Source organism: Chiloscyllium plagiosum, chromosome 41 (assembly GCF_004010195.1).
Source record: "Chiloscyllium plagiosum isolate BGI_BamShark_2017 chromosome 41, ASM401019v2, whole genome shotgun sequence".
NCBI classification, from domain to species: domain Eukaryota; kingdom Metazoa; phylum Chordata; class Chondrichthyes; order Orectolobiformes; family Hemiscylliidae; genus Chiloscyllium; species Chiloscyllium plagiosum.
The window spans coordinates 14422643-14450225 of record NC_057750.1 but is presented as its reverse complement, the minus strand read 5'-3'; the positions used below and the strand labels follow the sequence as shown (position 1 = coordinate 14450225).

The window sequence follows — 27583 nt, the reverse complement described above, 5'->3', positions numbered from 1 at the left end:
ACCCAATGTACTCTTTGCTACCTTCCCCCACCCTCCTCCCTGACCTATCACCTCCATCCCCACCCCCATTCACCTACTGCACTCTATGCTACTTTCTCCCCACCTTCCCCTCATTTATCTCTCCACTCTGCCGGCACTCTGCCTCTATTCCTGATGAAGGGCTTTTGCCCGAAACGTCGATTTTCCTGCTCCTCGGATGCTGCCTGAACTGCTGTGCTTTTCCAGCACCACTCTAATCCAGAATCTGGTTTCCAGCATCTGCAGTCCTTGTTTTTACCATCTGATCAAGGTCCTGTTGTACTCTGTGATAACCTTCTTTGCCGACCAATATACTTCCAAATCTTGCTATCATCTGCAAACTTATGAACCACATCTCTTAAGTTCACATCCAAATCATTTATATAAATGATGAAAAACAGTGGACCCAGCACCAATCCTTGTGGCACACCACTGGTCACAGGCCTCCAGTCTAAAACGCAATCCTCCAGCACCACTGTCTGTCTTCTACCTTCGAGCCAGTTCTAATTCCAAATTACTAGTTTTCCCTGTATTCCATGTGATCTAACCTTGCTAATCCATGCGGAACCTTGTGAAATGCATTTCTGAAGTCCATATAGACCACGTCCACTGCTCTACCCTCATCAATTCCCTTTGTTATTTCTTCAAAACCTCAATCAAGTTAATGAGACCCCTCATGTGAGTCAGGAAGCTATTACCTATATCTATATCTGCCACCTCTTGCAGTCAGATCCACAACTGTTTAATTGCGGGGGGGGGGGGCAGTGCTCTGTCTGTGGTGCTAAAGGTCACAGCAGCATTGAACCCCCCCCTCTTTCAAATCTCAACTAGGGACCTGTGTGGCATCACCCAATTAGGAGCCCCAAATGCATTTGGGATTGACTGATGGTCTTTACAATAAAGCAATAGTTTGTTCAGTTCACCATGGACCCCAAATGCCAAGGTGCGGACTGTGTGCAGTGTCATGCACAATGAAAGGTGGAGGGCAAACTTAGAAGAGGAGAAGGCTGACCAGCCACATGCTTTCTTTGACTGGAAAGAAAGGGAGCTCAGTGGACACTGAGGAAATCAATGCTGATGATGAGGTAATTGAACAGGTCAGAGCAGTACAGAGATGAGGCAGAAAGGCCTAAAAGATTCTGACAGTGGCCAGATTTGAGGAGGAGTTTCTTTGCATTGTATGTGGCTGAGGTGTTAAATAAATACTCAGCATCTGTCTTTACCTACGAGACAGATGGTTCCCAGGTCATGGTGACAAAGGAGAAATGTCAGTCACCAGAAGGGTTTAAAATTCATAAGGTGATGGTATGAGAAAAGCAGTTGGCACCTAAAATTCATAAGGCATTGAGACTGAATGGGATGAATCCAAGGAATTTGAAGGGAGCAAGTGTAAAATGCAAAGACACTGGCAATTATCTTTCAATCATCCCGAGGCTTCCTGGATTCCTCCTGAAATCTAGCCACTCTCAGGTCTTTTTTGGGCCTGTCTTGTCTTGTCTCAGAACTGCTCTGGTTTCTTCAATATTTTCACTGGGACGGTGACAGAGGACTGCAGAATTGCAAGTATGACTTCTGAAAAAGACTGTAAGAATAAGCCCAGCCCAGCAACTACAGTTTAACTTCTGTGGCAATTAGGTGGGATAGAAATATGGGTCATATGGAAAAACACTGGTTAATTAGGTCTAGCCAGCATGCCATTTCTTAAGGGAAAATCACATTAACTAATTTGGGAACTCTTTTGAAGAGATAACAGAAAGTTGTTGAGGGAGATGCTGTTGGGGTGGAGTACATAGACTTTGAAAAAGTATTTCATACAATACCATACAACAGACTTAAGAGAAAAATTACTGCTCATGAAATAAATGAGGCAGTAGCAATATGAATTATAGAAACGTTTCCTGATACATATTCATGAGATGATACAATATTAGGAAGTAACGTAAACTGAGAGGAGGACTGTGTAGAACTGCTAAAAGAATTTGACAAAGTTTGAGTGGCAGATAGGTGTTCAATGAAGTTCAATGTGCAGAAATGTGGTGATATTTTTGATAGAAAGAACTCTGAGAGGCAGTATAAAATAAATGGCGCCAGCCTAAAGGATGTGTAAGAGCACAGAGACCTGAATGCATATGTGCATAGGTGCCAGGAAGGTAGAACAATCTGTTAATAAAGCACATAGTTTCCTAGACCTAATAATAAGGACATAGCATACTCCGGCAAGGAGGTTATGTTAAATTTGTATAAGATACTAGTTCGACCTCAGCTGGAGTACTGTGCATAATTCTGGATGCTATACTTTGGAAAGAATGTGAACATGTCAGAGATTGCAGAAAAAAAAAGATTTATGAGAATGGTTTCAGGGCTAAGAAACATCAGCTATGAGGAAGGATCAGAGAAGGTGAAGTTTCCCACAGAGGGGAGAAGGCGAAGAAGAGATTTGATAGACATTTTCAATGACAAGAGTACATGGGGAAAAGCTGCTTGTAAAAGGATTAGAATGAGAAGGCTACAGACATAAGGTAATTTGAAAAGAAGCAATGTGATATGACAAACACTTCTGGAATTGTGATGGAGGCAGATTCAACTCAGACACTGAAGAGGGCAGAAGATGACCATTTAAACAGAAATAATATTCAGGGTTATGGGGCAAAAGCAGGCCAATGGCACTGAATCATAATTCTTGTTCAGAGAGCTGGTGCAGACAAAATGGGTCAAATAGACTCCTTCTGCACTGTAACAATTCTGAGATCCTATGTGGACAATCAGAAATGAGCTAATTGCTTTGTACCTCTAAAATGTTAAGATACATTTTTGACATTAATTTGTAAGTTAATTTGATCCATGAGCTTCAATAACCTCTTGTCCTTGTTATAATGCTGATCTAAGGCTTCTGACCCCCTTCAAAGAAAAGGCAATTGAACTGGCAGGAGAGCAAAAGGAGCTAGTATATGCTGCAGGCATCATTGGGTATCTACATTCATTTAATGGATGTTCTCCTAGTTCTGAAGAAAGGTCAGTGAGCTGATGATGCATGAACTTCTAAGAGTTGTAGCTCCTTTTATGTTTGAAGTGTGAATGCTGGCAGATGTGTTTGAGGCAGTACCACTGTCTTACAAGTATCGCAATGTAGTGATACATTGTTCTTACATGGCACTCAATTCACACTGATAGGAGCATACAACAAGGCAGAGCTGTGGACCCTGGCAGAGTGCAGCAGATTATTCATCTTCTTACAGCACTGGAGCCAGTTCCTTTTGGGTCATCCATGTGTGCTGGCCTCACAGACAGCACCATCCAGGTTGGGTTCATCCATTGGTGAGGCCTCCTGTTGACAAACCTTAGGAAGACAACTTCCCTTCTCTCCTGGACAGCCTTCAAAAATTCTCTATGGAGGCATCAGTGAAGTGTGGCACCACATTTTGTGTGGTCCCTGGGACAGATAGGGGTGATGAGCAAAGGTTGAGTGATTCTCTTGACTTGCAGAGTGTGAAGTGCTTTTAAAAATGGCACTGGATGCTGGACCCTGGAAGGCGCCTGTGGGGGCAAAACTTCCATCCATTAAATTTGATGCTTTATTTGCATACACGTACGTAGTGAACTGGGAAGAATGTAATCATGCTAGAAAACCTGACTGTAAGTGGAAGAAAGTCTGCCTTTGGGTGGACCTCACACTCTGGGCAGCATCTTGTTTTTTTTGAGACAAAGTCCTGACACTTACTCAATTCCACAAAGGAAACAGGCTGGCAGAGGGACTGGGACATTGGGAAGGTCAGAGGTTATGATGATGGTATAGATCAGAGATTATGGGTCTCAACTGAGGATACCCTAGTTCCTCCCTAAAGCAACTAGACCCTGGATGGGAACTCAGTAGAGTATAATTCAAACCTGTGTTTGGTCATTTTAAGGTCTCACATTTGGATTGCTGAAATACGCTGAGCTTAATAAGACATGTAAAATTACACAAATTATGATTCTTGCTGTTCTTTTATTACATGTAACCCCAGGTGTGATATTTCTGTTTTTACTTAATTTTTTCAATGAATTGCAGTTATTCAAAAAAACCTTAAGGGAAGATAGTAGGCTATCCCACATGACAATTAACAATCAAATGAATATAGAATATAAAGGCAGTTTCAGTAATGATAACCACATCAACTGTCATTTATTATTGTGAAAACTGATCTGGTTCATTAATACCCCAAATAACCTTGTGGTTTAGTGGTAATGTCCCCCTGGAATAGAAACTCCAGGACTTGGTGACCAAGTTAGGTGTAGTGACTGTAATGAGGTCAGCTAGCTGGACATCATAGAATACGGGTTCCCTGATTGGACCGGATTAACAGCCCAATCAGGGAACCCTGGCTGGCAGATAATAAGTGAAGTGTCAGAGATACTGCCATGCTGAGGGCTGACTCTGGATGAGGTAGTACTAAAGTTAAGGACTATTCATGTTTAAATAAAGGGTGAGTTGCTGATGGGATGCCGGCTTTAGGACATATTTTACGAGGTGTGTCAATACGTGGCTAAGTAAGTTGATTTATCAATGTGTAAATCTCACTGAAATGCTTGTGGCTGGCAGTAACAAGGTGGACGCAAACACATACAACACCACACCTCTCCACCTGCCTCCACCCCTCTAAAATGGCCTCATTAATTGCCCTTGAAATGAGTAACTTAAGATGAGCAATATATTCTGGTGTTTATTTGCCAATAGAAAGCATATTTGTATATAAATCACAGTTGTTTGTACCTGCTCCAAGTGAAACAGGACTGCAGAGACTTCCTGCACTCTCTTCACAATCTTGTCAGGGTTATTGCTATCTTCAGCCTTGCCAGCCATGTCCTTGTACAATGCCATCTGCCAACGCATAGCTGAAGAATTTTCACACTACAAAACACATTCATAAAATGAATGTTATTAACTCGGTGCAATATTTTACAGTTTGGTCCAGTACGAGGTCCGATTACTGTCCACTGCAAGTAACAATGATAAGTAGGGGTGGCTGGGCTGCTGGCAAGCCAACAAGGCCCTCTCTACTTTACTGGGTGGGAATACAGCTAAAACCCACTCTGGGGAGATCCTGCATCCCACAACTATCTGATACCGGTGGCGGGGTTGCTTTTTCATTACTTTTAAATAAATATCTTTAGAAAAGCCACCTTTCTGTTTAGGTACTCTCTCTGTTATATACCATGTGCTCTCGCCTGGTGCTTCTCTGAAGCTAGAAGGTCTCTGATTGGCCATCCAGCTTCGACAGCCTGCTTGCCTGCTGTCCTTAATTATGCATAAAACCTGTCTCCATGCCAGTTAACAGCTTATACATGTGAAAGCCTTTAGTTAGCTTCCCTACTCCTTCCCAAGAAGCAGCTTTCTGACCTACATTCCCAGCTCCTGGTCCCTGAGATGGGGTGAAAATTCACTTTGTGGTTTTGTGATTCCTTCTGCTTTCAAATTGGGGAACTCAAATAGTAATGACTGAAGCTCAAAACGTTCTTGCAAAGCATGATCCAATACAGCATTGTCAGCTGTCGTTCAGCTGATAACACGCTTATCTCTGAATCGGAAGGTTGCAAGTTCAATCCTTATTACAGGTCTTGAGTACAGAATTCACACTGACATTCCAGGGCAGCACTCAGCAAGAGCTGTACTCTTTATTTATCCCTCTGTCAATCTTACAGAAACAGATTGACTCTTCATCATCATATACCTGTTTGTAGGAGTTTGTTGAGTAAAAACTAAAATACAATGGTGACTGCACTTCAAATACTAAATACTCCATTGGCCGTACATCATTTTGGGACATTGGTGGTCCTGAAAGGCACCATATAAATGCATGTATTTTTCTTTTTCTGTAAAAGAATATTCCTTGTCCATATAATAATCTATATATTCCTTTCAAAAATGCCTCTGTTATGATAGTAACAGTTATAATACTGAACAGAGTTAACAGTGGATAAGTGAAACTAATGCAAACATATTGATAAGCATATAATCAAAATACCAAAAATAAGTTTTTGATTAACAATCTAATTCTCATTTCAGTATTTCCTAAATGATTGCTTGCTTTGTATTACTGAATGTAAGGCAAAGTATCTCAACCAAGCATTTTCCATATCCACTTTTACATGAACCACCTTATAGACTAACACAGGTGTCAATAGGGGCTTAGTGGCAGCCACATCAAATCTGCCCATTTCCAGCTCTACAGCTGGAATACCTGCAGAATATCACCAGCCACCACCTGTAGCTGAAATGTTTATTCACACCTTTGATACCTCTAGGCTCAAAGTCCAGCATTGGGTAGGAATGGGATCCTACGGTCTTGAGGGTAGGAAACTCAAGAAGAATGGATTCACTTCTGACTCTGTGCTTTAATGTTAGGTAGGTTGGCTTTCGGTACCAAGCACCATGTAGTGAAGAGAGCAAACTTCCCTCTGTCAAAGCCATTTGCCTGCCAAGATTTTGAACTTGGATTTCTTTAGGGAACTGGGGGGACACTGAAGGCTGGAGAGGATAGTGGAGCAAGTTGTGGGAGGCTGGGGGACGCTGGTGATGGAGAAGAGGTTTGGGGTCAGTGCACGCACCTAACTGGGGAGATTAGAAGAGTCGATGCTGAGGGAGAGTGTGAGGAAAGAGAGAGCTTGGAAACTGTGGTGATGCCAATGGCAAGGTAGGTGATGTGGGTAAATTGGACCCAGCCTATAAGTGGATTTTCACATCGCCTGAACCCAGTAGTCTTCATTTCCCATATGAACAAGACCTGGCAGGTTAGGATTAATCAGAAAATGACTGTCAGTTCAGAGGATCACAGGCTAATTAGAGAATTTAAATGAAAACTGCCCCTCTGCAAGCTGTTTAGTTGATATCCTGCATCCTAAGTATGTGGATTGGAGTCAGATTGGGGGTCTGGCTGTAGGGAATTACAATTCTCTAAAATTATTCCGAAGTTTACCATGCTATCTTCTGGATATTACAGTGCAACTTATTTGATCTTCACAACCACAGTCCATTTTGTACTATTGCTTCTCTATCCTATCCCGTGTTCATTGGCCCCCAATTCTGCAAAGTCTAACTTCAAAATCTTTGTCTGTAAATGGCTTTGACAGAGAGATAAGTTCCTTTACTTTAGAACAGAACAATAGCTTCATATTCTTTCCCTTTAGTTTTTAACACGATGGGACCAATTATTAGGTCGAGATCATTAGGTGCTCTCTCATAAATTAATGAATGCGTTCTTTTGGAGCAGGCAATTCTCCACTCAATTTTGCTGCTTTTTATCTGGTGGCAAAGAAAGGTTGAACAGATTCTGCCAATAGGCTTTGGGGTTTACAAGAAGGTGATCTTATTGAAACAAACAAGATCCTCATGGGACTTGATTGGGTGGGACCCAGGAGGATCTCTCTTCTTGTGGGGGAATGTGAAGGACAAATATTAAGAATAAGACAGCCATTTTATGATGGCGATGAAGGGAATCTTTTTTCTATTAGAAGATTGTTAGTCGGTGGAATTCAGTTCCCTGGAAAGTGGTGGTAGCTAGGTTGTTGAGTTTAGCCATGGCTGAACTGGTTGGATTTTTGATAGACAAAGGGGTTAAGGGTTGTGGGGATCAGACAGGCAAGTTGACACCACAACCAGATCAGCAACATTCTTACAAATTGTGCAGCAGGCCTGAACTGCCAAATGGCCTAACCCTGTCCCTATATTTCTCTGTACGTTCCTATGAATTTGAAGCAGATCATCCGAATGGCCCCAGTACAATTACAAGAAATCTGTTCTCAGTGAGATGATGTAATCATTATAGCTATTATAATTATCTGGAGGTTGTGAAACAGTAAATTATGAAATAAATTGAAACTAATGATAAAGTTGAATGATTATTTCTCTCATTTTGAGATTATATATTCGTACCTTTCCTTGCAAGTGGAGATTACCCTGAAGAAACTCTCTTACTTCTTCATCTGTATCTTTCTGTCAGGATTTTAAGAAAGTAGACAGAATAGATCAGTAGGTGATAGGCACAAAAACAATACTTTTGCCTGAAAACTTCTGACTTCTTTCCAAGAAGTTGAATGTGTCTTGTATTTCACCAGTTTTTCATCTGATCCTGATTTTAAAATCTACAATTCTTCTCTACATTTTAAATTTACAATTCAGTGTTGTACACAATATGTATTAAGCACATTAGCATTTGTTTTATAACATATAAATAAAATCACAAATCTTGCACACTCAGGGAACGTCGGCCAATGACGAGGTCACATCTTTGCAGTATCATCGCTTTGACTGTTTTAAATACGGCTCCGTAAGTATGCATGCTATTGATGAATTTGTTGGACAAGATACTTCTGTGGATGTACTGCCACCACTATTACTGCAGTATCTGTTAGATGATGCTATAAACTTTTCAATGTCTCCAATGAAAAAACGAAACTGCTCTCTTTCGAAGATGCTTACTACGTTGTTCACGGGATGAATGCTAGTACCTTCCTCTAGAAACCATTCTCGCAGGATAGAACATAGAACAGTACAGCAAAGAACAGGCCCTTCAGCCCGCGATGTTGTGCCGACCATTGATCCTCATGTATGCACCCTCAAATTTCTGTGACCATATGCATGTCCAGCAGTCTCTTAAATGTCCCCAATGACCTTGCTGCCACAACTGCTGCTGGCAACACATTCCATGCTCTCACAACTCTCTGTGTAAAGAACCCGCCTCTGACATCCCCTCTATACTTTCCTCCAACCAGCTTAAAACTATGACCCCTCATGTTAGCAATTTCTGCCCTGGGAAATAGTCTCTGGCTATCGACTCTATCTATGCCTCTCATTATCCTGTATACCTCAATTAGGTCCCCACTCCTCCTCCTTTTCACCAATGAAAAAAGTCCGAGCTCAGTCAACCTCTCTTCATAAGATAAGCCCTCCAGTCCAGGCAGCATCCTGGTAAACCTCCTCTGAACCCTCTCCAAAGCATCCACATCTTTCCTATAATAGGGCGACCAGAACGGGACACAGTATTCCAAGTGTGGTCTACCCAAAGTTTTATAGAGCTGCAACAAGATCTCATGACTCTCAAACTCAAACCCCCTGTTAATGAAAGCCAAAACACAATATGCTTTCTTAACAACCCTGTCCACTTGGGTGGCCATTTTAAGGGATCTATGTACCTGCACACCAAGATCCCTCTGAACCTCCACACTGCCAAGAATCCTATCTTTAATCCTGTACTCAGCTTTCAAATTTGACCTTCCAAAATGCATCAGCTTGCATTTATCCAGGTTGAACTCCATCTGCCACCTCTCAGCCCATCTCTGCATCTTGTCAATGTCCCGCTGCAGCCTACAACAGCCCTCTATACTGTCAACGACACCTCCAACCTTTGTCTGCAAACTTGCTGACCCATCCTTCAATCCCCTCATTCAAGTCATTAATAAAAATTACAAACAGTAGAAGCCCAAGGACAGAGCCCTGTGGAACACCACTGGTGTTAAGTGGTGGTAAGGATGGTGGTAAGTCAACTGCAGAAGGTATCATAACAGAGCCTGATCCATTTCTTTCCCCCTAACATCCATATAAACAGTTTGATATTTTAAATACTTCAATATTTTTATCTCGTCATCTTAAGAATCCTCTTGTTTAGGAAAAAGATTGACATATATAGGGAATTGATTTATGATCTGCTATAAATAGCGATCAGTAGAAAGACAAAAAAAACTTATAACTCTGTCCACAATGTTTTAATTTAAACTTTTCTAATACTTCTTAAGAGCTCATCTTTAATTATATCTGTTTCAATACATATATTTGTTTGTTTAAGGCACAATGACTAAAAGCGAGAATTCCGGTTTTCTGCGTGCCCATCTTAGAGTATTGCATTAACATCTGGTGTCTTGTATTTTACTGTTAATCTAGTAGTTTACTGATGTTGAATTGATTCACTATACAGTCAGGCCATTATTACTTCGCTGAAAGCAAATGACACACTGTTAGATCATTTTGTCTTGCACTCATCAGAACAGGTGCAAGAATACCACATTTCAGAGGGGGCAACAATTTACACTGCATCAAAAAAAAGGATGCCGATAAGCTTCAGAAGGCCGATTCTTTTCACAGCAACACGTAGGTTCTGCCATATCACCAACTATTTCATGACTCCTTTCTTAACAAAAGCACATGGAAATATTATTATCAAGCATTCCATAGATATAAAGATATACTAAGAGTTTAGCACTTACCAGGGCATATCTTGTTTTGGCTATGTTAATCAACTCTTGGTCAGCAGGTGAACACATGTTCAAGCCAATAGGAAGCATTTTTTTAAGGGTTGCTACAATCAGTGATGTCTGAACGGAGTAACGATCCCCTCTTTTCTGCTTTTTTGTTCTTTCCTGGTCAGATCCTCCAGACTGAAGTTAACAGTGAAAATGGTTTACAAAATCACATTCAAATTATGTGCAGCATCATTAGTTGGCTAACAGATTAGGTGCACATCCGAAGTTGCAGGTGCAAAAGTATGTTATCAAAAAGAACTGCCTGTGCACACAACTATATTCTTATGAAACATCTCCAATAGGTGTCACTCTCAAAATGAAATATACAGGACATTACATCAATGCTGGTTACCCTTTCATTAATGTTGTTATCCTTCAACTTCTGAACATTCAAGTGCAATAACCAACCATTATCTGGTACGATAGTCTATGTATTTTATAGGTTTATTTGGGATTAAAATGCTTTGGGAATCACAGCTATTGGTGATGTTTTCATCTGGGTGTAACATCTTTACCTTAATGATTGGAAAATATCCTTCACAGTGACTGCAATCATAACAATAATGCCCATATAATAGATATCTAAGATAAGAATTCAAATCATAAATACAGTCAGCTGTTAATTAACAAAAATAAATTTGTCACGAGATTATTCACAAACCTGAAAAGAAATGGAAGGTTCCAAAATAAACCTAAAGTCAGCTGCAGTCTCCTATCTGAAACCCTGTTTATACACACAATGCCATACATGCATTCACTCATGATTATTGGCATAACATGGACTTTAAACACCTGCAACTTTGCCCAGGAGAGGAGACTAACCTTTTCCTCTGTTGTTTTCCTCTTGATCTACTCAATGTATAAATGTACAATAGCTGAGCCTGAACCAGTTCTCATTTGATGATTATATCTCCAGTGGAGATCAGTGGAAATTAACTGCAGCAACAACTCTTAACTGCTTAAGGCCATGAGCATCAAGACATAATTATTAAACCTGGGCCCAGATTGGCTAACTGAACAGAATTAGAAATAAATTAGACGTAAGTGGGGAACCTGCTGCAGCTTTTCTGCAATTCAGGTAAGAGAAGCAGCTGCAGAATGGACCACAAGTAGTATATTTCCTTTCTGGGACCATAACAAGCTGAACTCCTTCAAGCTCTACAAGGAAGAATTCCCTACCCTTCCATTCCTGAACACAGGACCGCTGTAACATGTCCTCTCAGCTACAACCAATAGGCCAAATTGTAGTTATGGCCTAACTGAATTTCGACTGGTCAGCAGTCACCTCTCAGTACTTATTTCCAGCTTATTTTAATAAAGATAGCTCCTTGTGCAGCTAGGAGGTGTTCTGCTTCTCCTGGTCCCTGAAAAGAAATTTATTTTTTGTGGTCTCCTAGAGGTGGTCCACTTCTGCCCTGAGTGGTGCTGCAGGTTCTCACTTGGTCTCAATTCACTTCTAGAAATGTTCAGTCAGCCAATCATAGGCCAGGTTCATTAACTCTGTCTCGGTGATTATGGCCTTAAATAATTCAAATAGCCGAAGCATAATTTCTGCAGATGTTTCCAACCCACCTTGCTACCCAAATGTGTGTGGAGTTAGGACTGAGGTTGATATATAAAATCCAGAAGGAAAAAACCAATAAAACTGCTGAATGACATGGACTGTTCTGGACTAAACTTGCATACATCAAAATGGAGGATCAGTACAAACAGTACGGTCACTTCCAAGTACCACTGTGTATTATTTTTAAAACTGGCTTCCTCTGGGAAGTCAAACCAATGGCCTTATTGATCTCAACAAGCCCAGGCTGTGTTAGTTCACATCATTATTGCTTTTTAATTCTCACGTCATTTGGGCTGATTTTATCTTAGAGAATAATACAGCACAAAGGGTGCAAAACGTGCTACATGTGTATGGGCATGTTGACAACTTTAGGTGTCTGGTCCTAGTTATTATTTTTCAGGAGAGCTGTCTGCCTGGACCTGGTAGCAATGACCAGGTTAGTGAAAGGTCATTATAACCAGAAAAGGGGAAGATACCAGGGCCAGGGCCAGCCTCAAGCTTTTCTTGTTGGGCTTAGTGGAAATACTTCACCTTCTTTCTACCTGCAAATAAACTAATTAAAATATACCACAGTTTACTTTGCTCAGCTATAACCAGCCCTCAATTCTCTTGATACCAGGTTTCCCAGCGTGATTGTCACTGTATACAAATCTTGGGATTAAAATAATGGGGGATCTGAATAATGCTGCCTGAATGAAGGGATCCCTCCTCAGGCCCAGTTAAAATACTGGGTGGTTGGACTGCAGTACCAATAAGATGTTACATATCTTACCCTCTGTTACAACTCCCCAAATGCTCTGTAATTATGGCAAGGAAACACAAACACTGGAAATGTGAAGGAAAAACAGAAAACAAAAAAAATGGACAAGAGGTCAGCTACCCAACTTCCCTTTTTAGATGCTAACAGATTTGCATTTCAGCATTGTCTTTTATGGTAGAATTAAACTGTGGTTTTATATTTCATTTTAAAAAAAATTAAGAAAAATATTTCCATGCACAAACATTGACCTAATTAGGATAAAACACTGACTGTGCAACAATTATATCATTATTGAAAGTGTTGCTATTAAGATTGAAGTTTTGGCTAAATAAGACTATGTCTGCAAATATATCAAATTTAGTAAAGAACAATGATAGGATTAAAGTTGTTATTTAGTTTGAAAACCAAATAGTTTGTTGATGAACTATGGGGGTGAATTAGTGTCTAATGGCAGTGCAAAACAGGAAATCAGCATCATTTTTAAGACCCTGCTTCAGATCCTTATCTCTTCAACACCACCTTCACCTGCTATGGATTGGTCAAGCCAAATGGCCCTTTTCTGTGCCATGAATTCCAAGTAACAAAAATAAAGAGACTGCTGGTTCATTAGAACTCTTATGTTGCAACTGCCACAGATCAATTTTACCCTGTGTACTTTGGAATTGCAATCGAAAATAATGCAGCCAAACTGAGAACTGAAGGTTCAAACATGCCGTTCATTTAAAGTTTGCTTAGTCCACTTTTTCTTGGTAATTATATATGTAAAAACTGATGTTAATGAATTTATTAAGTTTGGTTTAGTGATCCATAAACCTTTTGTGTGTTATATTGTAGATTTAAAAGGTAAAGTAGTGCTGACTCTTTTAAAGTACATTTAACCACATAAACTAAGTAGCACTCTTCAAATATCACTATGTATACATCAGGTCAAGCTCTCCAACACCTAAAGCATTTACCCCAGCAAAAGGCATAACTTTATTCAGTCTAAACATGGTAGCTAAACTGGGAGTCAACTGCAGTATTTTATATTGTATATATAATGATTCTACACTTTTCCTGAAGCACCTTACATGATTAAATGTACAATTATGACACTAATATTTAATTAGTTTGTTTGGAAATTAAACAATACAGCAATTCCCAACGTCACGAGTTTTTAAGCATTCGTCATTAAGGTGCAATCAGCAGTTCAGGCTTGCTTCCTTCAGTTGGGAAATACTTGAACATTATTTATATAATGCTTTGCATCTTGGTTTTAACCCAAATTGAGGATGCTGTGGTTTATACAGCAAATTTGCAGTATTTACTCAAAGAAAGCTCATACTCAAAGAAGGTATTAAACAATCAGATAATCAATAATATAAAAGGCAAGTCAAGCTTAAATTGCTCTCAAATCTCTATCACTCATTTTGTGTGATCTATGAATTTCAAGTTTGTTATTGAGTGTTAACTACATTATTAGGGATCTTTAAAATCTTGTTTTTTTCTCTGTAACTAAACACACTTTGTCCTACTTGGAATGCTAATTATGGGTTCCGAACTCAATATCTTTGTGCCTTTTCACACGGATCATCATTATTGCAGCTTACTGTTGTGATGAATGGCATTCAGAAAGCATTTTCACTGTCAGGAATATCAATATAGCATGCCATGATGTAAACCCTAATTTGTAAAATTTAATGACATAGTTTAAATATAATTGCATGTAAAATAGAAGCCAACATATTCAATTAATGTAGATCTTACACAGATTTAAAAGCACTAAAAGTTTGGCCTTTTCAACTTTTCATTGAGCTTTTTTTTGCAATTAATCTTTCTCAAAAATAAACATAATTTGGAGTCAAAACATCCTACGCAATAGTGACCTCGAAATGCAGTAACATGCATTAAATTTCCTATCTGGTATTTTCACAATATTCATCCATTTATTTTACTTTGTTTATCCTACAATTGTACAATGCCATTTCAGTGTAATTGGCATGATTTAGATGAAGTGTTAGACAGTAGTTTATCCAATTTTGCTTTTTGATAGGTCATTAATGGCAAGTAGCAAAATTATAACACCCTGAAGCCAGTGATCATCTTTTGTTGTATTCATTCAGGGGATGCGGGTGCCAATAATTGGGCCACATTTACCATGCATCCCTTATTGTCCAGAAGAGGGTGGTGACCTGCCTTCGTGCAATTCTTGGGGCGTAGGACACCGCAGTGCTGGTACAAAGAGAGTTCCAGGATTTTGACACAGCAGCAGTCGAAGAACAGTGATATAGTTCCAACTCAAGATGGTGCATGGCTTCAAGGAAAACTTGTAGGTGGTGTTCCTAAGCTTCTGCTGTCCTAGTCCTTTAAGGGGTTGAGATCACAGATTTGGAAGGGGCTGTTGAAGGAGTCCTAGTAAACTTTGACACTGTATCTTGTACATTGTACAGGCTGCTACCATTGCACATTAGTGGTAAAGTGAGTGAATACTGAAAGTGGTGAATTGGGTGCCAATCAAGAGAGCTGTTTTATCATAGATGCTGTCTCTGGAGTGTTGTAGGAAATAATTCACTCTCACTATATAATTTCTATAGTTAGAGAAATAAAACAGTAACCTATTTTCTACACGGCACTATAATGAGCTTAGATGCGCTCCAAGTCTGAATATATTTGCAATTTTTAAAATCATGTTTAAAAGATATTTCCACCAATATGAAATCACAGGAAAAAAAGCGCTTTGGGGCCAAGGTCTGGATTAAGATATTTAGAAGAGGGTTTGTGACACTATACGAACCAATCTGATGTATTCAGATCAAGCTAATAAGAAATGGTTAGCTTCACTGAGGAAAACTAGAACAATACCAGGAATAAGAACAAATAATTGTGCACTGTTGTACTGGGAAGCTTGCAACTGATTTTGTGGCTTAGGAATTCTGCAGGGGCTGAGTAAAATGGATGCTGAATTTCTCCAAATGTTGCCTTCTTCATTCTTTGGGTGAAATTAAACTCCACACAAGATAGAAAACCCATTCTGCCCGTTGGAAGGAAAACATACTCAAGGTTAATGATCCTTTCACTGTTCACACTTGCTCGTGTAACTGCAGGCAGAATGCTAAAAAAGGCATTTAGCATCAAGAATAAACGAATCACAAAAATTTAGTATGTTAATATGCAGGTGAAGCAGATTATTAGGAAGGTAAATGGACGAATGCAATTTTTGCAAGGGGAATGGTTTATAAAAGTAGGGAATTATAGACACATTCATGTAGGGCCATAGTGAAGCAGTGTCTGGAATGCTGCAGACAGTTTAGTGTCCTGATGGAAGAAAGGATAAAACTGTATTTTAAGCTGTTCAGAGAAGTAAATGGTTGGTTTATGGAGAAGAGTTGAATAGGCTTGGTCTATATTCAGTGGAATGACAAGTGATCTTTTTGAACCACATAAGATCATGAATAGTGAAAGGATGTTTCCTGTTGTCAAAGAACCTAGAACTAGTGGACACAGTTTATGAATTAGGATTTCCCAAGGTATATGAAATCCAATTGGTTAGTATTAAGCTGACAACGTGAGGCTCTTAGCCTCATTACAACAGTTATGTGAGCTTCCCCATTCGCAGGAATGGGTTGACTGCTACCCTTTGACTCAAACCCATTAAAACACAAAAATGGTTGGGTCAGGGTCAGGTTTGAGACTTCTACAATACTATATATCCCACCCTACCTTAATCCACCTACTGTGGGTGTTAAATTATTTTCAAAATGTTCACGAGTGAAATGTCTGGCCAACAAAAGAACAGGAAAAGGCCATTCAGGTCTTTGTGTTTGTTCCACCACTAGTCAATTAGGTTGTGACTAATCTGTCTCGAACTTGATCATCCTGATTTGGTCCCACAACCCTAATATCCTCACCAGTAACTCAGACTGAGTAGGCTGCTGTGGCAAGAAGAACAATGATCAATCTTTAGAATTTTGTGGGGTGAATGTAGGGGAATGGGTCTGGGTGGGTTTCTCTTTGGAGGGTTGGTGTGGACTTGTGGGCCGAAGGGCCTGTTTCCACACTGTAGGGAATCTAATCTAATCAAAATTAGGTTATTAAAGAAAATGAGACATGGAAAAAGTCTACTCCTGAGAACAGGGCAACTTCGACCCCTTGGTGCTGTTAGTGGAATCAATGTACCATTCCCGCTTTTATTCTTCATACTATGTATACAAAGAACCTTAGGTTGTAAAGAACACTCTGATCTGCGTTCATAACCTGTACAATGTAATCAAGACTTAATGTGACATATCAACTTTGCAGAAGGCAAATACTTGTGTAACATATGGGGCAAAATCTGCTTACAAGAGTCACTGCGAATGAGTGACAAACAATGATTCTGTAGCAATCTGAACTATCAACAAGCAGTTAAAGTCTCAAATAATTTTTGGGGCACATTTTGAAAATGTTCTGAAAACATGATCAGTGTGTTCAATATGCACAGATAGCAACCACAGGCCTATTGGTTTTTAGGTGAAGTGCAGTGAATCGTTATATTATAGGTCATTGAAACCCACAGCGGGATTGAAATTCTTGTGTCAGTGGCACAATATAAACAAACACAATTTGGCTGTCTCACTTATAATCCAAGTTTTTTTCTTTACTGTTAGAAGTTACCCTCATTTCATATTTAGGGTAATATCAGAAAAATAAATAGAATAAATATCTAAAAATGAGGGAATGTTCATGCATTTTATAGTAATAAAGAAGATTACAAATTAATGCTTAACAATATCATATAAATAGCCTCTGGTTCTTTAGTCTAACAATGGTGAAAGTTGGTTGTTAAAAAAAGGTCTTTCTTGATCAGTGTTTACAAAGGTTTACAAAGAATTGGGCCATGCTCATTTTAAAACATCTCTGCACCTCGACTTTCTTATGCACATAGAAGGAGCTGCCAGTGAACTAATGGAGTCACTTGGAATTGCTTTGATGAAGGACCACCACCTGAGCCACTCACCTTCCTGACTTGGAAGTATATTACCGTTAATTCAGTGTTGCTGAGTCAAATTCCTGGATCATCCTGCATAACCAAATTGTCAATGTACATCCATCAAATGGGTTCAAGGTGGCAGCTGTACACCACCTTCCCAAGTGCAATATGGATGGATGATAAATGCTGTTGCAGTCAGCAAAGCCCATATCTTGTGGATGAGTAAAACAAAGAGAAATGGGAGTAGAAATATGAAGCTCAATGGAAAGTGCTGAATGCTGGTTAAATCACAGAGTAACTTATGCACATTGTATAATGTGAGAGTTATAACTGCCTTCTTTTGACATTGACTAGATAGTGACCTACATAACATAAACTGGATGCTTATGCAATTTTGCTGGGTTAAAATATTGCTTGGCTTTTTCAATGATGTGATTGTGGGATTGGTCCTTGGGCTCGTAAAATAGTTCCCTGTCAGGAGCTTATACTTGACATGATCCCTGAGTTTTATAGGGTCATTCTCTTTTTTAAAATGTATTTGGGATGTGGGCATGACTAGGTAGACCAGCATTTATTGCCCATTCCTACTTGCCCAGAGGAACCAATTTGCTGCGGGTCTGGATTCACATGTAGGTCAGGCCAGGTAAGGACGGCAGTTTCCTTCCCGAAAGGACATTAGTAAACCAAATGGGGTTTTCTGACAATCAACAATGGATTAATGGTCATCATTAGACTTTTAATTGCTGCCTTTTATTGAATTCAAATTCCACCACGTGCCATGCAGGATTCAAACCTGGGTCCCAGAACACTACCTGGGTTTCTGAATTAAGAGTCCAGAGATACTACTATGAGGTCATCCCGTCTCCTTGGGGATTCTGGATTCAATTAAAAATCTGGAATTAAAAGGTCCTATGAAGAACATGAAACCAATGCCAATCATTGGAAAAAAAATCTAGTTTACCAACATCCGTTACGGAAGGAAAGTGGCGTTCTCACCTGGTCTGGCCTACAAGTGACTTCCTGGGCAATTAGGGATGGGCAATTATTGCTGGCCTAGCCAGTGAAGCCCACATCCCATGAAAAAAAATCAGCAATCTCTATACGTTACTTAGTCCAAAGAAATTTCAAGTTCTGCTGGTAAAGATATCAACAAACACTGCAAATATACTGAAATAAATTAGAATTGGAATTCCCACAGTGTGAAAACAGGCCTTTCGGCCCAACAAGTCCACACCAGCTCTCTGAAGAGTAACCCACCCAGACCCATTCCCCCACCCTATGTTTACCCCAACTAATGCACCCAACCTACACATCCCTGAACACTATGGGCAATTTAGCATGGCCAATTCACCTAACCTGCACATCTTTGGATTGTGGGAGGAAACCGGAGCACCTGGAGGAAACCCACACAGCTTTGGGGAGAATGTGTAAACTCCACGCAGACAGTCGCCTGAGGCTGGAATTGAACCCGGGTCCCTGGTGCTGAGAGACAGCAGCACTAACTACTGAGCCACCGTGCCACCAAACAGTTTATGTTGTTTAAATATCTGTAAATTCAAATGCTCTATTGAAAGATAATTAAGCTGAAACATTAACTCTTTGCTTTTTCACAGATGTGGCCTCACTTTTGAGTATTTCCAGTATTTTTTATTTTCAACTAAAAATGAAACTTTGGGTTTTTGGATGCACCCCTTCAGTTCCTCAATCCTTAATTACTAAATGAGACACTTTCTATTTTGTTACTTGTACATTTATAAATAATTATTTTTGTTATTAATTCCTAACTCAGACATTTATAAGGTGAACACATTTTGAAAACAAAAACTAATTTTGCTAACAACTGAAAGCAACATGCTAGAGCTGACAACCAAAGCATTTATCAACACTTGCAGTGGCTTTCGCAGACCGTTACAGGTTTAATAACTCCTCTAATCACGTAAAAATATTGATATTCTTTGTAGTGCTGTTTTTAAACTTGCTTGCCAGTGGCTGATGGCTATCTTAATTTAATAGCTAAGCCTAACATTATATAGCCAGTCACACTTAGTCTATTCTGTCACCAGTCTGAAATTGCTCAATTAGACAGTGGCTTCTGAATAACAATTTTTGGTTTCCCAATGCCAGCAGACATTGATCTGTCTAAATGTTTAGAAATATAATGGTTTATTATTTAAATCAATAAAACTCTTCCCAATTCCAAGAGCCTGGTGATAGAAACTAAAACAGCATGGCTAATCAGAGGGCCTTAGCAGGAGATCCAGGGGAATGCCATCAGCAGTGCGAAGCTAGCTGCACAGCGGATGCACATTTATATCATCATGCCCTCTGACCTGTCCATCCTCTCCAGCCTATTCAGGCAGACACGACCGCAGATATCAATATGCCAGAAAAAAGATATGAAATTAGCAAATTATTAGTGAATTTACTTATTTACAAACCACAGCATAGGTGTTGTAAAATATGGCAATATATCAAACCTGTACAGAATGCATGAAATACATAACACAAATCTAACTAGCAGCTTTAGCCGGAAATTTACAGAAACGGTTTTGGCTTTGAGGCCTTGTAAAATATATCAGTTTAGGAACTGAATTCCATACATACCTAACATGTAAACTAAATTAATATCCTAAATTTCAAATTCAACACAAGTTAATCTCTTATATTAAACTTGCCGAATTGTCAGCTATTTAATTCTACAGCAGTAAATTACAGTGCACTGTCCAAGGGTAAAAAAGTTCAGTAGTTGATTTGTAAGTGACCCATTAATATAGTCATCCCAGTAAGCATACAGATTCTGAACCTGACACTCATGGATTATTTGCACAGCAATAGTGAGTGTATTAATGATGAATTTCACGTCATATTCAAACAGCAGCACAGTTTAGGGCAGATGCTATTAACCACAGCAGGAACAAAAGCTTAGAAGGAGGAAAAGGTAACCTTTACTAAACCTGTTGGCATATTTCTCAACCTGCACTGATAATTGCATGATTAGGGGTGGAGGGAAGTGGTGCAGTGGTATTGTTGCTGGACTAGGATTATCTGAAAAGAAAAAGCTTGTTGGAAAAGTGAAAAGGATGAGGGCATTGGATTAGCTGAGTTGCTCTTGCAGAGAGCCAGTGTGGACATGTCAAGTAGAACAATCTCCAGCTGTGATTATTTGACCTCATATTGTTCACATCCTTCAGCTCACATCAGACTTCCTAATGTCCCATGTTCGAGGTTCAGAAAGATTTAGATTGTGATTATAATTGTTATTACTCCAGCACTACAAATATACTTACCTTACCTGGATCTTCAGAGTTTCTTTCTGTTTTGATACATAAAAATGAGTTCCACGAGATAACACAATTATGAGCAAAATAATTTGTCAAATTACTTTTAACTTGTTGAAATTAACAGTCCTCAAAACTGACTGTTGGCCAATTGTGGAAAAGGAAACTTGGTTTCTTCTCTAAAATGGGAAGTGGTAGTCAGGAGGATTTGGTAGCTGGTTAAATGTTTAGAATAGCTTATGTTAAAAAAAAACAAGGCTAAAAATAATAAAAAGATGGAGCAACGAGCAATGAGAGACTAGGAAGGAGGATTATAAAACAATTATGATTGTGTTTTGAATCTTTTATTAGTTTATGAGTGTGCACTTCAACTTCTCAGTTTGGAATTTCTATCAACTGCCACCATTTGAAAAGTTAATTTTACTGCAAAAAGCTTAACGCCTAGAAAACAAAATTGAAGATTTTACACGAGGATGTGTTTTATGATATTGATCTGAATAAAGATCTACAAAAGAGTGAATGCGGCCTCAAAAAAGTAAATATATCGTATTATTCTAATACTCGCAAGAAAAAAGGTACAGTATAATCATTGGCCTCAAGGTGACTGACATTTCATGTCGTCAAAAGTGATTGGATTTTATTTAAAGATGTATCAAATGAACATCCTCTCACTCAGCTACACCTATCACTTGCATTAAACATATCACTTTCTGTACTGCACTTCAACATTGTGGTTAAATATACCACATCAAATTGTATCTCCAAAACATTTCTACAAATCACTGCGTCACTTGTTTAGACAAAATCCTACAGCTTAAGGTGATGCCTTACCTTGGACATCTTGCTTTTGCTGTCTGCAGTGAGAAACGACATATTGTTGATTTCATTTTGCACCACAAAGTTCTGCTCTTCTCGTTTGAAATTCTGAGAGAAAACAAGAAATCATTAAGGAGCAGAGGCAGTTTATACAACTGGCTCACAATGTCTAGGGACTAGTTTCAGTTATACAAGCTCTGATAATTTGTATATGTTTCATACAAAGATTCTGCAATTACAGCAAATCAATAGTAATACCAATTTGTTAGGAAACTTAAATGTTCAGTTGTAAAACTGCACTTCCATTTTGTTGATATATCTATACCAAAGTCTATCTAATTATGTGTCCATCTTGCCAGCACAACTGTAACTGCTTCAATCTAAAAGCTGGACCCAACCTTGCATATTCAAGGGAAAAAAAGTGTTGTGACTGTACTCTCTAATTATCTCATCAGATCAACATGCTACCTTAGTCTTCCATATTTTTTTAAACCAGAAGTCAATTATGTTTATGGGGCTGAATGAGACTTAGTTTGCTCTTTAAAAACCAAAAGAACTGTCGGTGCTGTAAGTCAGACACAAAAGCAGAAATTGCTGGAAAAACTCAGCAGGTCTGGTAGCATCTGTGAAGAGAAATCAGAGTTAACATTTCAGGTCCAGTGGCCCTTCCTCAGAACTATTTGTTTTTATTTTTAGTTTGCTCTTTGCTAGTTTGCATTTTGCTCTGAAATACAGTAACTACCCTAAAAACTATTAAAAATCCATAAGGAATTGAAAATGAGGATGAACAGGAAATATTAATTTCTTTTTGAGGCTTTGCAACTCACAATATTCTAATTGCAAACCCCACAAATTGGGTCCTTCAGGACTTTTATGTTAGTAAAGCAGAACCTTTGTGTAGCTGTAGTGAGTGATCATCTGTAAGTGCTAGGACAGATGGATTGAGACTGTAATGCTGTACTATTTTGAAATAGTAATTTATATATAGTGTTCACTCAAAGTTTATATACATAATAAAGGCAGAGAATGAAGCTGTATGAACAACAGCATTGTTTAATAAAGGAGCCATATTTTTTGCTTGTTTGTGCAGTGTTAAATCCTGGTGTTTCCCCAGTTATTTATAAGTTCCAAGAATCTCTCAAAACAGTTGAAACTACACAATAAGCAGAACACTTTGATATGGGAAAACATCTGTAAAATATTGGTGGCCATGTCTAAAGCTTAACGATTAGGGATGGATAAATGTGGCTCCCACATTCAAGATGGAAAACATCCAAGCTTGTCAGTTAGAGACTCAATTATCTGACCACGATTATCAAGAATCTATGACATCAATAATCAGAAGTATTGGAAAATAATCTAAATAGAAATAAGCTACTAAATGGCAGTCATACCGCTTCAGATAGGATATTCATAGATAAAATTCTACTGCCAAACTGACAGAAAATGCTTATGATATATAGTTAAGTTTTCAATACAATCATGATAACATAGGAATCATGAACAGGAGTAGGCCATTGGCTTAACAGCATTCCAACACTTACCCACCACCCCCCGCCAACTATTTGTATATATACTGCCCCCTTCACACTCAGCTCTGATGAAGAGTTATGTAGACTCGAAACGGTAGCTTGCTCCCTTTCTATGGATGCTGCCTAACCCGCTGTGATCTCCAGCATGTTTTATTTTCAGGACAGATTCGAGCATCTGCAGCACTTTTCTCCTACACTGGCTTAACAGATCTATTTTGGAAATAGGTATATCTCTTGCCACACACTGGGACAGGAGCTCTGCGCTGTTTATGGCATTGATGTGGGCCTGGAACTCAAGGTGCCCATATTGTCCAGGAATTGGGAATTATCACTCACTTTGCCCATAGGTACTCTACCCCCCACTCCAGATCAGCATACCAGTCATGGCAGTGCAACGTGGAGTGGGGACCAGGCACATGCATTTTTTTAAAATCACTAGACGCAAATTTTATTGCTAATATCACTCTATGAGAAGTACTCATTCACTGAACAATCAGGGAAACTGAATCAGTGTAGTAGTTTGGGCCATCCCTAGTTACTGAAACAACCAGTAAACTGTGGCATCACGAACAATGATTTCACAGGCAATGCGTCTCTGAATGCACTCCCTGTGGTTGTGTGCGCAGCAAATACAGCCTTATGGAAAATGCAATTAGTTGTTTTAGAAGCTGCATTATTGGAAAATATAGTACCCCAATTTCTACTTGTATTTCTCAACTTAACTTCAGAATCTTTTCTGATATTCCTTTTACTTCAGGTTACACTGGATGTTGTTTATTTAAAAGGAGCTGTCAACAGCAACCCTTTCAACATTATTCATTGCCTGGACAAATGAAACTTGGGAAAATCATGTTCTGGGATATGCATACAAATCATTATATAGATGTACTGTGTTGGAATAACAGTTTGAAGAACAGAAGCTGAAGATTACTGAAAGAGTTTGCCAGTGGGCTTTAAGTACTTCATACTGAGGGCTCTGGAGTAATTTTGAAAATATTACTTTTTCAAAGCTGACAGACATTTCTTCACTGTATATACTAAATGCTATTTTTATACCATAATTAAGTTATAAGTAAAAGACACATAAGAGAGATAAGTTAATGAAGAAATTTAGCATTGGGTAGAGCCTCATAATTTTGATTTGATGAAAACTGAATAACCTACATGTGACTTTGACCACAATATGAAGATGTCTCCCACCATTCTGAAGAGCTCTTCAGCATCAGGGTTTGGTTCCGTTAACCACTGTGCCCTGTAAATATAAACAAAACCAAAAGTCACAATATAAAGAAGGTCAGATATTTTTCTGAAAAGGAAAGATGTACTTTGCTATAACTACCAAAAAATGAAATAAACTAGGTGTGATGAAAACTCTCAGCAAAATGCATATTAATTAACATTAATACACTGTTTAAAAATCAACACAAATGCTACCTTTGCTGTAAAATGAACTAATTTCTAAATAATAAAGTGCAAGTTATTACTCGATAAATATTAATTAATTACTTTTAATCTGTTGATCAATGACTACCAAACAACTTCTTTGCAGCAAATTTCATTACAAAAATAATTTTCTGCTTTATCTTTGATTCTCAATGCTCTGACATTCAGTGATTTAAACACCCTCAATAAAATTTGTTTTTTTTTTGTACAATAATATTGCAGCTCTAGATCTAGTCAAAACATTAAGCAAAATTCAATGTCCTCTTTATAATGCTTGGTAGGGCTCCAAACAGATGCACACCCACAGTGGTTTGCCATAGGATGAGTCATTGTGGTCATATGTTATAAAGCTGTGGGTGTACTGTACCTTTAAGAGAGTTAAAAGCTAGCAGGACTACCTGATACATCACCAAGTGTTCTGAACAAGATATAATGTAACCTTTTGGTCAAGCAGCTAATGCTGCAGATGACAACACAAATTCAAATTCGGCCAATCAGTTTAAATTATACCCCAAAATACTAACCTCCAATCAAGTTTGAATTTAGTATATTGACAATATTTTTTTAAAAAATGAGACAATCCAATGCTTTGGGGTATAAGACTGGGAAACATTGAACAGTGGGAGGAGAACTGTCAAGCTGCCAGCATGTACAGATTGCCTGGCAAATAGCTCCTTTAAAGGTACCTTTATTGATGAGTGACCTGTGAAACAGAAATCCCCAAGAAGAAGAAGACAGAGGAAGATATAAAGAGAAGACTCTACAGCTGGCTGGTTTTGAAATTTGAATTTTTGGTAAATCATAATCGGGGGTTTTATCGGACTAGTACTGTAGAAGGGGAAGGTAAAAGAGAGGTGAGAGAAAGGAGTTGTAAATAGTTGTTAGTTAATTATTCTGTTATACTTTAAGAAATAAAGTTGTTAATTTTTACTTTAAATAGTGGCCTTTGGGATAGTTCTCGGCCTCTCGAATTTTCACAGATTATTATAAGGGATAAATCTTTTCTGTGTTGTTGGCTTAAATTAAGTAGGGGAGTTTACACATATCATAACACACGTTCTTCAAACATTATGGTTTTGAAGATGTGATAGTGGAGCTGTAGTCTTTACAAGTCTATTATTTTTGAATGCTGTGTGAAGTACAGATTTCCAAGAGTGCTTGTCAAATACAAAGGTAGGACCTCTGTTAAGTGTTTTGACGATGTTTTCCAACTGTCAGTTCGCCAGCCAACCTGATCGGAGGCCGACTAGCTGTCATGTGCGAAGGATTTCTGCAAGAGTTAAAAATTACACAATATCAGGTTATAGTCCAACAGGTTTATTTGGAAGCACTAGCTTTCGGAATGCTGCTCATTTATTAGGTAGCTACCTGACGAAGGATCAGTGCTCCGAATAGTACTTCTATATAAACCTGTTGGACTATAACCTGGCATTGTGAGGTTTTTAATTTTATCCACCCCAGTCAAACATCTGCACCTCCTCATCATTCTGCAACAGGCCATAGCTGGAAACATCAAAAGGTAAATTGTGGGTGAATTCATTGACAGGGGAAGCGGGAGAGAAGCGAAGATATAAATGGATGAATGGAGAAGGGGTACTTTAAAAAATGTGAGGCAGTGAAAAACATTAGATAGCTGTGATTACATACTGGTGATGGAGTGGGGGAAGCTGGTACAACTGGAAAAAGATGTTAGGCAGTAAATGGAAGAGAAAGGATAGTTGGGGAAAGATAATGGATAATTGAGGGTGTCTGATTGTTGAAAAAGATGCAGTTAAGGGTACTGGGCTGGAGAGGTGCACTAGTGCTACTGCTAGCTTATAAATGATACTGTCAAGAAAATTCCCTGATTGGTCAGACTTGCCTTCCTTCAGTTCCTGGGTTTCATGAAGTCTAGGAAACCCAGTGAACAGATATGAACATCCAAAGTAAAATTTAAGGTAAATGGATACGTTAAAATTGGATTGTTTCAAACAAACAAAGTTAGTTGCATGAGCAAGTTAGTGAGTGGTAAACAACAAATTCACCTATTATTGTCCACATAGCGAATCAGGAGAGGGTACAATGCATATAAATCCCGACAGAGGACAGAAAATTCATCTCGAATTAGTAATTCGCTCTCCACAATGTCACCCTTGCCCTCCATGCGTAGTTGATCCTCTTCAGCTACCACCTTCGCTGATCTCTTCTTTAACTTTTCCATGGTTGGGATAAAATGGGATTTCAGCAATTCTGGTTTGGCCTTGCTGATAATTGGTTGAGCAAAAACTGGATGGAGTGAAACAAAATATGCAGAAAGAGATGAATTGTATCGTACGTAAAAATGGTGTAAACTTTAACATTCTTTCTTTTGGCTTTTTTTCCCATACCATTTAATATATACATACATACATATTATAGTCAGATAAAGATGCAACAAAAATCTACATTAATACAATTTCAGGCTTCCTTGACATAGTGACCTTGTGGATTTTGAAAACATTAAGTTTGGTGCAAAACAGGGGAAATTATTTATAATGAAAAGTACATATAGAACATAACAGCGCAGAACAGGCCCTTCGTCCCTCGATGTTGTGCCAACCTGTGAACTAATCTAATCCCATCTCTCCACACTATCCCACCATTATCCATATGCTTATTCAAGGACTGTTTAAGTGCCTGTAATGTGGCTGAGTTAACTACATTGGCAGGCAGGGCATTTCATGCCCTTACCACTCTCTGTATAAAGATCCTGCCTCTGACAGCTGTCTTAAATCTATCACCCCTCAATTTGTAACTATGCACCCTCGTATAAGCTGATGTCATCATCCTAGGAAAAAGACTCTCGCTGTCTCCCCTATCTAATCCTCTGATCATCTTGTATGTCTCTACTAAATCCCTTCCTAGCCTTCTTCTCTCCAAAGAGAACAGACCCAAGTCCCTCAGCCTTTCCTCATAAGACCTTCGCTCCAGACC

General features: G+C 38.8%; 1 protein-coding gene across 1 annotated transcript in view; it reads right to left on the bottom strand.

Annotated features, from left to right (window-relative positions):
- LOC122542710 (ryanodine receptor 1-like) overlaps positions 1-27583 on the bottom strand; it is a 393921-nt gene that overhangs the window by 97858 nt on the left and 268480 nt on the right. Inside the window, exons 68-74 of the mRNA XM_043680690.1 lie at positions 26656-26896; positions 24353-24440; positions 21672-21764; positions 19893-19910; positions 10255-10425; positions 7928-7987; positions 4769-4906 (exon numbers count right to left, since the gene is read on the bottom strand). Coding sequence (XP_043536625.1) covers positions 4769-4906; positions 7928-7987; positions 10255-10425; positions 19893-19910; positions 21672-21764; positions 24353-24440; positions 26656-26896 — 809 coding nt within the window. The remainder of the gene's footprint in view (positions 1-4768; positions 4907-7927; positions 7988-10254; positions 10426-19892; positions 19911-21671; positions 21765-24352; positions 24441-26655; positions 26897-27583) is intronic.